We start from the raw sequence: 12938 nt of genomic DNA on the forward strand, positions 1-12938 counted from the left end.
AATGGAACTATTAGACATTGGTGGTGGGATGTAAAATGACTCGACCACTGTGAAACAGTTTGGCAGTTTATTAATAACTTAAACATAGAATTACCCTATGACCCAGCAAATCCCACTCCTAGGAATATACACTACATAGTTAAAAACAGGTGTTCATACAAAAATTTGTACATAAATGTTCATGGAAGCCCGATTTCCGATAGTCAAAAGGTGGAAACAACCAAAATGTCCACAACTGATGAATAGATAAATAAAATGTGGTCTATTCATACAATGGAATATTACTCAGCCATATAAAGGAATGAAGTACTGATACATGCTACAACATGAACACTGAAAAACGTTGTGATAAGTGAGGGAAACCACACACAATTGCATGTTGTATGATTCTATTTATACAAAATATATAGAATAGGCAAATCAATCCAGAGAGACAACAAGCAGATTAGTTGTTGCCACGTTTGGGAGATGGAAAAAGGGTAGTGACTGTTTGCAGGCAATAAAAAAATTCTGAAACTAAATATTGATGATGGCTGCAAAACATTGTAAATGTACTTAATGCCACTGAATTGTACACTTTGAAATGGTGAAAATGGTAACTTTTATGTGTAATTGCTACAATAAAAATAAGAACTGAATGAATTAACCTGGTGTTTTAAATATACAATGGAAATATTGTGAAGAATAAAATAAATCAGACTTAAATATATTTCGATGAAGAGCATCTTTATTAATAGGAATTATAGGCACATCATTCATTTACATTTGTAGGTCATAATATTTGCTACAATTTTGCTTTCTCAGTCTTAAAATTTTTAACAAAATCTTAAAATAAAAATTTTCTACCATGTAAAACCTAGCCTTCTCTTAGACTTTTGAAAATTATTACATTGTGATCCATGAGAGTTATAAAAAGGGAGCTGGACTCCAGTGATATCATTTGTCTGATAGCTGGGTCTTATTCTACCTCTGTCCACAAAAACTGGTCCATGGCCACCTCCAGGTCCTTCCTGTAAAGCTTTTGCAAGAGGATAAATATGTTTATTTGTTGATTGGGACTCAGCTTCAATCACTTCTCTTGCATAAGCCTGAAATTCTTTTTCCTTTTCAGCTGCAAAAGCTTCAGTAAGTCTGCAATAATCTATTTCTGCTTGTTTTGCTTCTTTTGCATTAAATTTATTTTTGGCCTATTTAGGAAAGAAGGGAAATACAAATTTTTAATAGTGGTTAACAAGATCAACTTTTAAAGTATATATGGATGGCATTTGAAGTTGTACGTATAATTTTCTAAATTCACTGATATTTTAACAAATCTATTTGACAATTATGTATTATAATTTATTTCAGAAACTCTCCCATACTTCTCAGAATAGTACTGTGTTACAAGTAGTGGCTCAATGAAACTTATCTTAATAGCTCTTCAGTGATACATCTTTAAACAATACAGGAAAATAGTTAGAAATTGGAAATTTAGATAAAATTAAATAACTCAAGTTAGAATCTTATTTATACCATTTATAAGATGTAAACTTTGATTGGTATAGAAGATATACCAATCCTTGCTCCCCATACATCCACCATTCTTAAGACACTTACTCAACCCCCGCTGTTCCTGGGTCAGTCCAATATATCAAATAACCAAGCCACATAAGATTAAATCAGTAGTGAATATCTGAACTGAATTAAATCCATTGCATACTTTGTCTCCCAAGAATTTGAAGTTCGAAAAATGAGTAACATTTACCAATGTAAGTTAACATGTAGTTGGATGGAAGAAGAACTTAGGCAATCTACCAAAAGTCAATCTACAAAATTTTACAAAAACATATTTCTATTAACTGAGGATATTTATTTTTAAACTATTTCTTTTAGATGTTCATACTAATTTACCTTTGATGAGGTAATTTTAATAGATTTTTAAGATCTCTGTGAATTTGGCTGATAACTTTTCATTTTATGTTCATTGTAGTATTTTTTAAAAATAAACTTTAGTTTTTGAGCAGTTATAGGTTTACAGAAACTTCCCTTAATCTTTTTTTCTTTTTTCATTAGAGAAGTGGCTTTACAGAAAAATCATGCATAAAATAGAGAGTTCCCATATACCATCCTATTATTAACACCTTGCATTAATGTGGTACATTTGTTACAATTCATGAAAGAACATTTTTTAAAAATGTTTTTCTGAAGAAATCTTCATACACATACAGTCCATACACAATATATAATCAATGGCTCACAGTATCATCACATAGTTTTGTATTCATCACCATGATCATTTTTAGAGCATTTGCATCACTCCAGATACATTACATAAAAAGAAAAAAGGAAAGAACTCATACATCCCATACCCCTTACCCTGCCCTCTCATTGACCACTAGTATTTCAATCTACACATTTTTTTCACCTTTTATGCCCCCCCATTATTTATTTATTTATTTTCCTTATTTTTAAAACTAATTTGTCCATACCTTGGCTAAAAGGAGCACCATACACAAGGCTTTCACAATCACACGGTCACATCTTAAAAGCTATATGGTTAAACAGTCGTCTTCAAGAATCAAGGTTACTGGAACACAGCTCAACAGTTTCAGGTACTTCCCTCCAGCCACTCCAATACACCATAAACTAAAAAGGGATATTTATTTAAAGCATAAGAATGACCTCAAGGTTAAACCTGTCAACCCTGTTTGAAATCTCTCAGCCACTGAAACTTTGTCTCATTTCTCTCTTCCCCCTTTCATCAAGAAGGCTATCTCTGTAGGAGATAGGATTAACATAAGACCTGTGGAACTACTTGGGAGTAGATGGCATTAGGGTGGTGGTGGCAGTAAGCTGCTTTATGTTATCTGAGTTATGTAAGACAGTCTAGGAGGAAGAGAATGTTTATTTACCCCAAATGGTTATTTTAAGTATGAAGGAAGAACACTGAAAGATAAGAACTTTGTTCCCTCAGGAAATGCATGCATGCCTATTGTCATCCTACAGTATATAACCAGGATCTGGTTAAGAATAAAATTGTCTGAAGTCTGTCGTTTGTTTAAGTTAAGCTTCAGACCCCCTGAACCCGTCTGTGTCTTTCTTTCTCCCTCCCTCCCTCCCTCCCTTCCTTCCTTTCTTTCTTTTTTCCTTCTTTCCTTCTTTCCTTCCTTCTTTCCTTCCTTTCTTTCCTTCTTTCCTTCCTTCCTTCCTTCCTTCCTTCCTTCCTTCCTCCCTCCCTCCCTCCCTCCCTCCCTCCCTTCCTTCCTTTCTTTCTTTCTCATCATTCCTTAATATCCTTTGAGGTCCATTTCAATAGGAACCAACATATCTCATTCCCATGATGTCAAGTCCTGGCTCATCCTGGAAGTCCTGTCCCACATTGCCAGGGAGAGCTACACCCCTGGGAGTCATGTCCCACACAGAGTGGGGGAAAAGCAGTGAGTTCACCTCCTGAAGTGGCTTAGAGAGAGAGGCCACATCTGAGCAACAAAAGAGGTTTGCTGGGATGACTCTTAGGTTTAATTATAAGCAGACTTAGCTTCTCCTTTCCAGGAATGTTCCATAGGGGTAAAACCCAAGATAGAGGGCTCAGCCTTTTGAACTGGTTGTCCCCATTGCTTGAGAGTATATCAGGAATTCCCCAGATGGGGAAGTTGAATATTTCTTCCTTTCCCCCAGTCTCCCAAGGGCACTTTGCAACTTTTTAATTCTCTGCTCAAATTACTCTGGGATATATTGGGGGTCACATGAAACTGTATAAACCAGTAAGATCTCACACCCTACTCAAGATTTCATGTAATTATGGTGTTCAAATAAACTGACAATACAAGTTAAATTAGATAATCCACTACCCAAAGTATAAATTTTGCACCAAATAAAATGCCTTCTTTTGGTCACACACAAGTTGAAGTTTTAAAACATAAACCATATCACTTTTATGCTATATTCTGATTTACCTTAGTCCTATCCAGATCAGCTTCATTCACATATTTAGTTGAAGTCTGATCAGTTTTTCAACTTTTTAAAACATTTCTGTATAGGGTTATACTGACTTTCATAGCTTCAGTGCTCTAACTCAGAGTCTCGGGTGTCACATACATACCAAAAGTTTCAGGGAATGACCAGGTTATACACAAATAGCTCAGTATCTCAGTATTTAGGAATAACAGCTACAACTCCTGAATATATGTAACTGCTGTAAGAGCTTACAATCTAGGGCCCATTACAATAGGTCTCAAACTGATAACCCATGTTCTCAACTTCAGTTCACCAAGTCTGTGTATTATATTTAGTTCATGAGTGAGGCATGATAACATGTCTTTTTGTTTTTGACATTTCATTCAATATTAAGGTTCATTCAGCTAGCTGCATGCCTCACATTCAATATTAAGGTTCATTCAGCAAGCTGCATGCCTCCTAACTTCATTCCTTCTTGTGGCCACTCATTAGTACACTATGTATGCACCAATTCCCTTTCCATTTCTCAGTTGTACCTTTAGGCCACCTCCATCCACTGTGAATAGTGAATATTGCCACCATAGACACCAGTGTGCAAATGTCCATTCACATCCCCACTCTGAGTTCCTCCAGGTATATTCTAGCATGGGGTTGCTGGATCATATGGCAACCCCACCCCTAGCCTCCTGTGGAACCACCACACTGCCTTCTTCAAGGGCTGCACCTCTCAGCTTTCCTACGAACAGTGAATATGTACCTCTCTTTCTTCACATTATCTCTAGCACTTGTTTCTCTCTGTTCATTTTTAAACAGTTTTAGTCACGCATCATACAATCCACCCTAAGTAAATAGTCATGCCTTTGCCATCATAATCTATATGAAGACAGTTCCTTTTCTTGTGCAAAGAATACTCCTCCCCCATACCCCCCACTTGTTGACATTTAGTTTTGGCACAATGCCTTTGTTACATTCAGTGGAAGGATATTACAATGTTACTGTTGACTGTATAACCTAGCTTGCATTGATTGTACTTTTCCTGTATACCATCCCATTTTTCAACACCCTGCAACGTTGACTTACATTTGTTCTCTCTCATGCAAAAATGTTTTTATGTTTGCATATTTAGTCACCATCATTGTCTACTCTAGGTGTTCCTAAGTTATACCATCTCAGTCTTTATCCTCTTTCCTTTTGGTGTCATACATGCCCCCAGCTCTTTTCCCTCAACCATACTCACAACTCAAGCAGAAACTCTATACAATTTAGGCATTAACTTCCCAACCCCACCCTTGCCCCTGGTACCATATATTCTAAACTCTGTGAGTCTGCTTATTCTAATTATTTCATATCAGTGAGATATACAATATTTGTCCTTTTGTGTCTGGTTTATTTCACTCAATGTGATGTCTTCAAGTTTTATCCGTGTTGTTCCATGTATTTGAACTTCATTCCTTTTTATAGTTGGATAATTTTCCATTGTATGTATGTATATACCACATTTTATTTTTCCATTTATCAGTTGATGGACACTTGGGTTGCTTCCATTTATTGACGAATAATAACTCCTTGAACATTGGTATGCAAATATCTGTTTATGTTCCTGCTTTCAAATCTTTTGGGTATATACCCAGAAGTGGGATTGCTGGGTCATGTGGTAATTCTATACTTAACTCTCCAAAGAACTGACAAACTGCCTTCCACAGTGGCTGTGCCAGTTTACATTCCCACCAACAAAGAATGAGTGTTCTTATTTTTCCACATCCTCTCCAACATTTGTTTTCTTAATAGTAGTCATTTCTGGTGGGTGTGAAATGGTATCTTACTGTGGTTTTGATTTGCATTCCCTTAAAAGCTAATGATGTTGAGCATCCTTTCATGTGCTTTTTGGCCATTTGCAATTTCTATTCAAGTCTCTTGCTCATTTTTCTTTTGCATGGGCAGGAACTGGGAATCGAACTTGGGTCTTAGGCATGGCAGACAAGAATTCTGCCACTAAGCCACTGTTGCACTGCCCTCTTGCCCATTTTTTAATTGACTTGTCTTTTATTGTTGAGTTGCAAGATTCTTTTATATAATTTGGGTATTAAACCCTCATCAGACAGGTGGTCTCCAAATATTTTCTTCCATTGAGTAGGCTGTCTTTTTATTTTCATGATAAAGTCCTTTGATGCACAAAAGTTTCTTAGATTTTCTCTTCAGATTGTTCATTACTAGTGTATAGGGTACCTACTGATTTTGTATTGCTATTGTACCCTGTATTGATCTTGTACCCTACCACTTTGCTGTATTTATTTAATAGTTTTAGTAGCTTTGTCATGGGCTTTTCAGGATTTTCTATAATAAGATCACTTCACCTGAAAATTGTGAAAGTTTTACTTCTTCCTTTCCAATTTGGTTGCTTTCTATTTCTTTTTCTTACCTAATTACTCTAGCCATTATTTCCAGTACAATATTGGATAACAGTTGTGACAGTGGGCATTATTGTCTTGTCCCAGATCTTAGATGGAAAGCTTTCAGTCTTTTACTATTTAAAATGTTATCCATGGGTTTTTCATATTTACCCTTTATCATATTGAGGAAGTTTCCCTCTAGTCTTGTTTTTCTATGAGTTTTTATTGAGAAAGGATGCTGGATCTTATCAAATAAGCTCAAGGATGCTGGATCTTACCAAATGCATTTTCTGCATCATTAGAGTATATCATGTGTTTTTTTTCCCTTTGTACTGAAACTGTGTATATAACTTAATTGATTTTCTTGTGTTGGGCCACCCTTGCATATCTGGAATAAATCCCACTTGATCATGTATTATTCTTTTTATGCGCTATTGGATTCAATTTGCTGGCATTCATTTGAGGATTTTTGCGTCTATAATTGGTCTGTAATTTTCTTCATAGCAGCATCTGAAGAGAATGCTGAGTTTGCAAAAAAAATAAGGATCTTAGAGTGATTTTTGTCAACTTATGAGTATATTCAAAATCAGTAACAAAATTTAGAATAAAGAGCCCTCCAAATGTGATATCCATCTATTAATCATTCCAAGGATAATTAATACCAACCCTGCTCAAACTCTTCCAAAAAACTGAAGAGGAACACATTCTATGAAGCCAATGACCACCTTAACACCACAAAGCCTGATAAAAAATACTACAAGAAAAGAAAGTAAAGACCAATCTTTCTAACAAATATAGATGCAAAATCCTCAACAAAATGCTTGCAAATCAAATTCAACAACACATTAAAAAGTTATACACCATGACCAAGTGGTTTTATTTCAGGTAAATAAGGATGGTTCAACATGAGAAAATCAATTAATGTAATACACCACATTAATAAATTGAAAGGGAAAAACCACATGATCTAGATTGACTCCAAAAAAGGTATGTGACAAAATCTAGCATCCTTTCTTAATAAAAATACTTTGAAAGGTAGGAATTGAAGGAAACTTCCTCAACATGATAAAGGGCATATAAGAAAAACCTATGGTTATCACAGAACTCAAGTGAGAACTAAATGCTTTCCCTTTAAGATGGAGAACAACACAAGGATGCCCACCGCCACCACTGTTAGTCAACACTGTAACATAAATGAACTTTTGCATTATTCCCCCAACTCTTCCTCTTCCCATGGGATCTAGAGAATGGATGTAACCTATAAGTAAAACAGTAACTCTTAACTTGAGGAAAACAGCAGTGTTGTCAGAAACTATGCCCAGTAGAATAAATAGCACTTCATCGGAAGTTATGTCCAGGAAGAAAACAAAGTATCGTAGAAGCTTGATATGCCAATTTGTAACCTTAATATTGAATGCATTCACAGCCAATGACATTGCACCAATGCCTCAACTCCACCTCCCTTTGTTCAAATATTATAAAACATTACCCTGTCCTCTTGTCAGTGGAGACAACTGGTCTCAGAAAGTACTGTCACTCCTCCCACCCCTGAGGATGAGGACCCCATTTAAGCCCTCTAATAAATGTGCTAATTTTCTCGCGTCTGTCATAACTCTCACAGTCCAGTAGAAGGCTTTGTTATTACATATCGCCTCCTGTTACTTGGAACATATATTGTGCTAGAGAGCAATTAGGCAAGAAAAAGAAATAAGAGGCATCCAAATCAGAAAAGAGGAAGTAAAACTTTATTGGCAGACATGATCCTGTATTTAGAAAGTCCCAAAAAATCTATGACAAACCTACTAGAGCTAATAAACAAGTTCAACAAAGTGTGGAATAAAAGATCAACACACAAAAAGTAGTAGTGTTACTATATACAAGTAACAAGCAATATGAAGAGGAATTCAAGAAAAAAATTCCACTTACAATAGCGCCTAAAAGAATAAAAAATCTTAACCTAACCAAGAATGTAAAGAACTTGTACACAGAAAACTCAAAACACTGCTAAAAGAAATCAAAGAAGACAAACAAATAGAAAGACGTTCTGTGTTCATGGATTGGAAGGCTAAATGTCACTAAGATGTCAATTCTACCCAAATTGATTTACAGAACCAGTGCAATCCCAATCAAATTCCAACAGCCTACTTTACAGATATGGAAAAGCTAGTTATCAAGTTTATTGAAAGGATAAATAGCCAAAAGCATCTTAAAAGGAAGAATGAAATGGGAGGACTCACACTTCCTGACTTTAAAGCGTATTACAAAGCTACATGATCAAAACAGCATTGTACTGGTATAAAAACAGAAATAATGATCAATGGAATCAATATGAGAGTTCAAAAATAGACCTTCAGATCTATGGTCGGTTGCTCTTAGTCAAGGCTTCCAAGTCCATTCAACTGGGACAGAACAGTCTCGTCAATATATGGTACTGAAATAACTGGATATCCATATGCAAAATAATGAAAAAGGACCCTATCTCACACCAAACACAAAAATTAACTCAAAATGGTTCAAAGACATAATTAGAAGAGACAGAACCATAAAACTCCTAGAAGAAAATGTAGGGAAGCGTTTTCAAGATTCTGTGATAGAAGGTGGTTTCTTAGACCTTATATCCAAAGCACAAGCAATGAAAGAAAATTAGATAAATGGGACCTCTGCAAAACTGAATACTTCTCTGTTTCAATGGACGTTGTCAAAAGGGTAAAAAGGTAACCTACTCAATGGGAGAAATAATTGGAAACACATTCCTGACAAGGGTTTGATATCTAGAATAGATAAAGAAATCCTACAACTCAACAATAAAAACACAAACAACCCAATTAAAAAATAGGCAAAATCATGAATAGATATTTTTCCAAAGAGGTAATACAAATGGCTAAAAAGCGCACAAAAAGATACTCAATATCCCCAGCTAATAGGGAAATGCAAATCAAAACCACAATGTGACATCAGGTCACAGATACTATTAAACTAACAGGAAACTACAAGTATTAGAAAGGATGTGGAGAAATAGGAACATTCATTCACTCTTGGTGGGAATGAAAACCACTGTGGAAGATGGTTTGAAGGTTCCGAAGGAAGGTAAGTATAGAATTGCCATAGGATCCAGCAATCCCACTACTAGGTATATATCCAAAAGAACTGAAAGCAAAGATGTGAACAGACATTGGCCCACTGGTGTTCATAGCAGCATTATTCACAATTGCCAAAAGATGGAAACAATGCAAATGTCCATCAACAGATGAATACATAAACAAAATGTGGTATATACATATGATGGAATATTATTTAACAGTAAGAGGGAATGAAATCCTGCAGCATGTAACAACATGGTTGAACCCTGAGGGCATTATGTTGAGTGAAATAAGTCAGATACAAAAGTACAAAGTGTATGTTCTCACTAATATGAACTAACTATAATAAATAAACTCACAGGGATGAGATCTAGAATATAGGTTACGAGGAGACAGAATCTGGGTAGAGAATGGGGAGCAGATTCTTAATATGTGCAGAATTTTTAATCAGATTGAATTTAAATGTCTGGGAATGGATAGAAATGATGGTAGTATAATTACCAGCACTGAATCACATCTGTGGTTGGTAAGTATAATTAACAGCACTGAATTATGTCCATAACTATGGCTGAAAAGGGAAGCTTAGAGTCATGTGTGTCATAAGAAGGAAAGCTAGAGGATAATACATGGGAATGTATAAACACAGTGAACACTGTGGTGGACAATTACTGTGATTGATAGTAAAAATATAAAAATACTCTTTCATGAACTAGAGCAAATGTATATCATTATTACAAGGAATTAATAAAAGAGTGGAAAAAATGTACCCATTGCAAACTATGGACTACAGTTAACAATAACATTTTAACATTGTTTCATCAATAATAACAAACATACCACACCAAAGCTAGGGGTCCGTAATGGGGGTAGGGTGGGTAGAGATAAGGGGTATAAAATCTTTGCTTTTGAGTAATGAAAATTGTCTAAAATTGATTTTGGTAATGAATATAAAACTATGTGATGATACTGTGAGCCACTGATTGTACATGTTTAATGGACTGAATGGTGAGTGAATATATATTTTAAAAACTGCAAAAAAATTAAAGGATACAATACCAAGGGCTGGTATGGTGTAAAACAATTTGTACTTGCATGCACTGCTGGCAGGAATGGAAAATGGCAGAGCCATTTTGGAAAACAGGTTTTAGTTCAAATGAATGGATGCCAGCTCCTCCATGCATTTAAAATCTATTATTCCCACTCATCTCAAATCTGAAACCTATGAGATCTCAATCGACATAGCGTCTGGGATACATATAAGCACTAAAAAAGTGAAACAAAGACCAGCTTCATGGCTTGTCATACGCATTTGTTTTTCTTTAACATTTACAAAAGTACAGTAGAAACAAAAGAATAAATAGGTGTGCAAACCCTTAATATGGGAAGTTCAAAAAGGTAACAACAGAAATTAATTTGCCATACTTTTAATATATTTACTGTATCATAACCATAACAACTATTTGTTGTTAATAAAAGAAACTGTTAGAAGGTAGAAAACTAGAATATATTCCATATTTATTGCTAAATAAGTATAAACATTTAGGAATAATTACCATCTGCTGGATATGGGCATCTTGAACTTCTTGGTGTTCTTTGTCAGCTTTGCGTTTTTTCTCCTTTTCATACTCCATGAAAATCTGATTTGCTTTCACGATAGCTAGCAATTGTTCTTTACCCTCTAGTTTACTTTTTCTTTCTTCTTCCTCTTTATTTTTCATCTAGATGTTAAAAGGCAAAGGAAAAAATTAAAACCAATTTTAACATACAATATTCTCTAATAAGGCGTGGAGTTAGAACGCTCCAAGCAGAGGGTCAGCCAGAAGTGATAGAGGAGTAGAATATTGTATGCACCTGTTTTGTTCCCATGTGGCCAGTTTACTTTGGTTTTATTCTATTTCCTGAATAGCAGGAAACACCCAGTGAAAGCACTAGTAGAGTGACACAGACCAATCTCTATTGGTTTAAAAAAAGAAAATACAGCAACACAAAAGCAAGATCTTCTCAAGGCAGGGAAATATTTGTATATGATAGATTAATTGGTATGATGTTTGTAAAAGACTCAATTTAAATGTTATAAAGTTAATCATACGGAGATATTTTTAAAGGATTAAGAAATACAGAAATGCAATAGGGTCATATTGACTTGGTTTTTCTTAAAAGCATTCAGATGAAAATATTCATCACATGAATAATAATCTTTGCTATTTCAGATGGCCCTGAAACAGAAAAAAATACTACTTTATATCTTTAAATATCTTATTTATAATTATCATGCCATCATCTGTTAGAGAATAAACATGGCCTGACAAGAATATTATATAATACAATATATTATGCATTGTTTTTCAAATATCTTCCAGTTTTTGGTCAGAGAGATGGTCACAGTGGAAAAGACTTGAATTGTCTTTTCATTTTTATATATCATAATTGAATTGTTTACCACAATGGCTCTATATTCTGCAATTGCTTTTAATTCTGCTTTGTTTTTCTCGTATTTTTCTCTTTCTCTTTTTTCCCATTCAGCTTCAGCTTCTGCACTATCTCTGGCAATAATCAAATCTTCATTGTCAAGTTTCTCTTTCATTAGTTTACTCAAAAAGTTATTAATTCTTTCTCTCCGTTCCTCCATTAGCCTACAACAAAAACAACCGTTATCTTGTCAAATCTTCATGAATAGACATGTTACAAAGGCAGTATCATTTAATTACAAAATCTGATATATTTTATAAACTTTTACAAACCTGAAAGGAGCCCATTGTTCTTTTACACATAAGTTGTTTTAAGTGGAAATTACTTTATTTTTCATAATTATAAAATAGCATCAAGAAAGTGAAAAGGCAACCCACAAAATTGGAGAAAATAATTCAAATCATAAATCTGATAAGGGATTTTAATCTAGAATATATTAAAAAAAACTCTCTCAACTCAATAATAAAAAGAAAAATAACCCAATTGCAAAATGGGCAAAGGATATAAATAGGCATTTCTCCAAAGAAGATATATAAACAGCTAATAAAAACATGAAAAAATGCTCAATATCATTAGTCATTAGGGAAATGCAAATCAAAACCACAATGAGAAAACCTTTCATACTATAAGGATGGCTAGAATCAAAAAGTCAGAAAAGTGTTGATGAGGATGTGGAAAAACTGGAACCCTCATACACTTGATGGGAATGTAAAAAGGTATAGCTACTTTGGAAAATAGTCTTGCAGTTCTTCAAATGATTAAACACAGAGTTACTGTATGATCCAGACATTCCACTCCTAGGAAAGGAAAACATACGTCCACACAAATACTTACATATGGAAGTTTATAGCACCATTGTTGATAATAGCCAAAAGGTAGAAACAACCCAAATGTCTATCAAAGGACAAATGGGTAAACAAAACATAGTACATCCATATAATGGAATATTATTCGGTCATACAAAGGAATGAAGTACTGATATATTCTATAATGTGGATAAGCCTTCATATGAAAGTTCAGAATGAGGTATCCTATAGAGACAAAAGAGATGAGTGGTTGCACA

At 34.7% G+C, this 12938-nt stretch overlaps 1 protein-coding gene across 2 annotated transcripts in view; it reads right to left on the reverse strand.

Annotated features, from left to right (window-relative positions):
* Nucleotides 1–698: 698 nt before the first annotated feature.
* The window catches only part of CFAP210 (cilia and flagella associated protein 210), a 63998-nt gene continuing 51758 nt past the window's right edge, over nt 699–12938 (reverse strand). Inside the window, exons 6-8 of one of the 2 annotated variants that reach the window (XM_077154087.1) lie at nt 11847–12039; nt 10960–11124; nt 699–1187 (exon numbers count right to left, since the gene is read on the reverse strand). In XM_077154087.1, coding sequence (XP_077010202.1) covers nt 843–1187; nt 10960–11124; nt 11847–12039 — 703 coding nt within the window. In that variant the 3' untranslated portion in view covers nt 699–842. The remainder of the gene's footprint in view (nt 1188–10959; nt 11125–11846; nt 12040–12938) is intronic. The other variant, XM_077154086.1, reaches the window with a different exon arrangement.

The sequence above is a fragment of the Tamandua tetradactyla genome, chromosome 3, assembly GCF_023851605.1.
Source record: "Tamandua tetradactyla isolate mTamTet1 chromosome 3, mTamTet1.pri, whole genome shotgun sequence".
Classification (NCBI taxonomy): domain Eukaryota; kingdom Metazoa; phylum Chordata; class Mammalia; order Pilosa; family Myrmecophagidae; genus Tamandua; species Tamandua tetradactyla.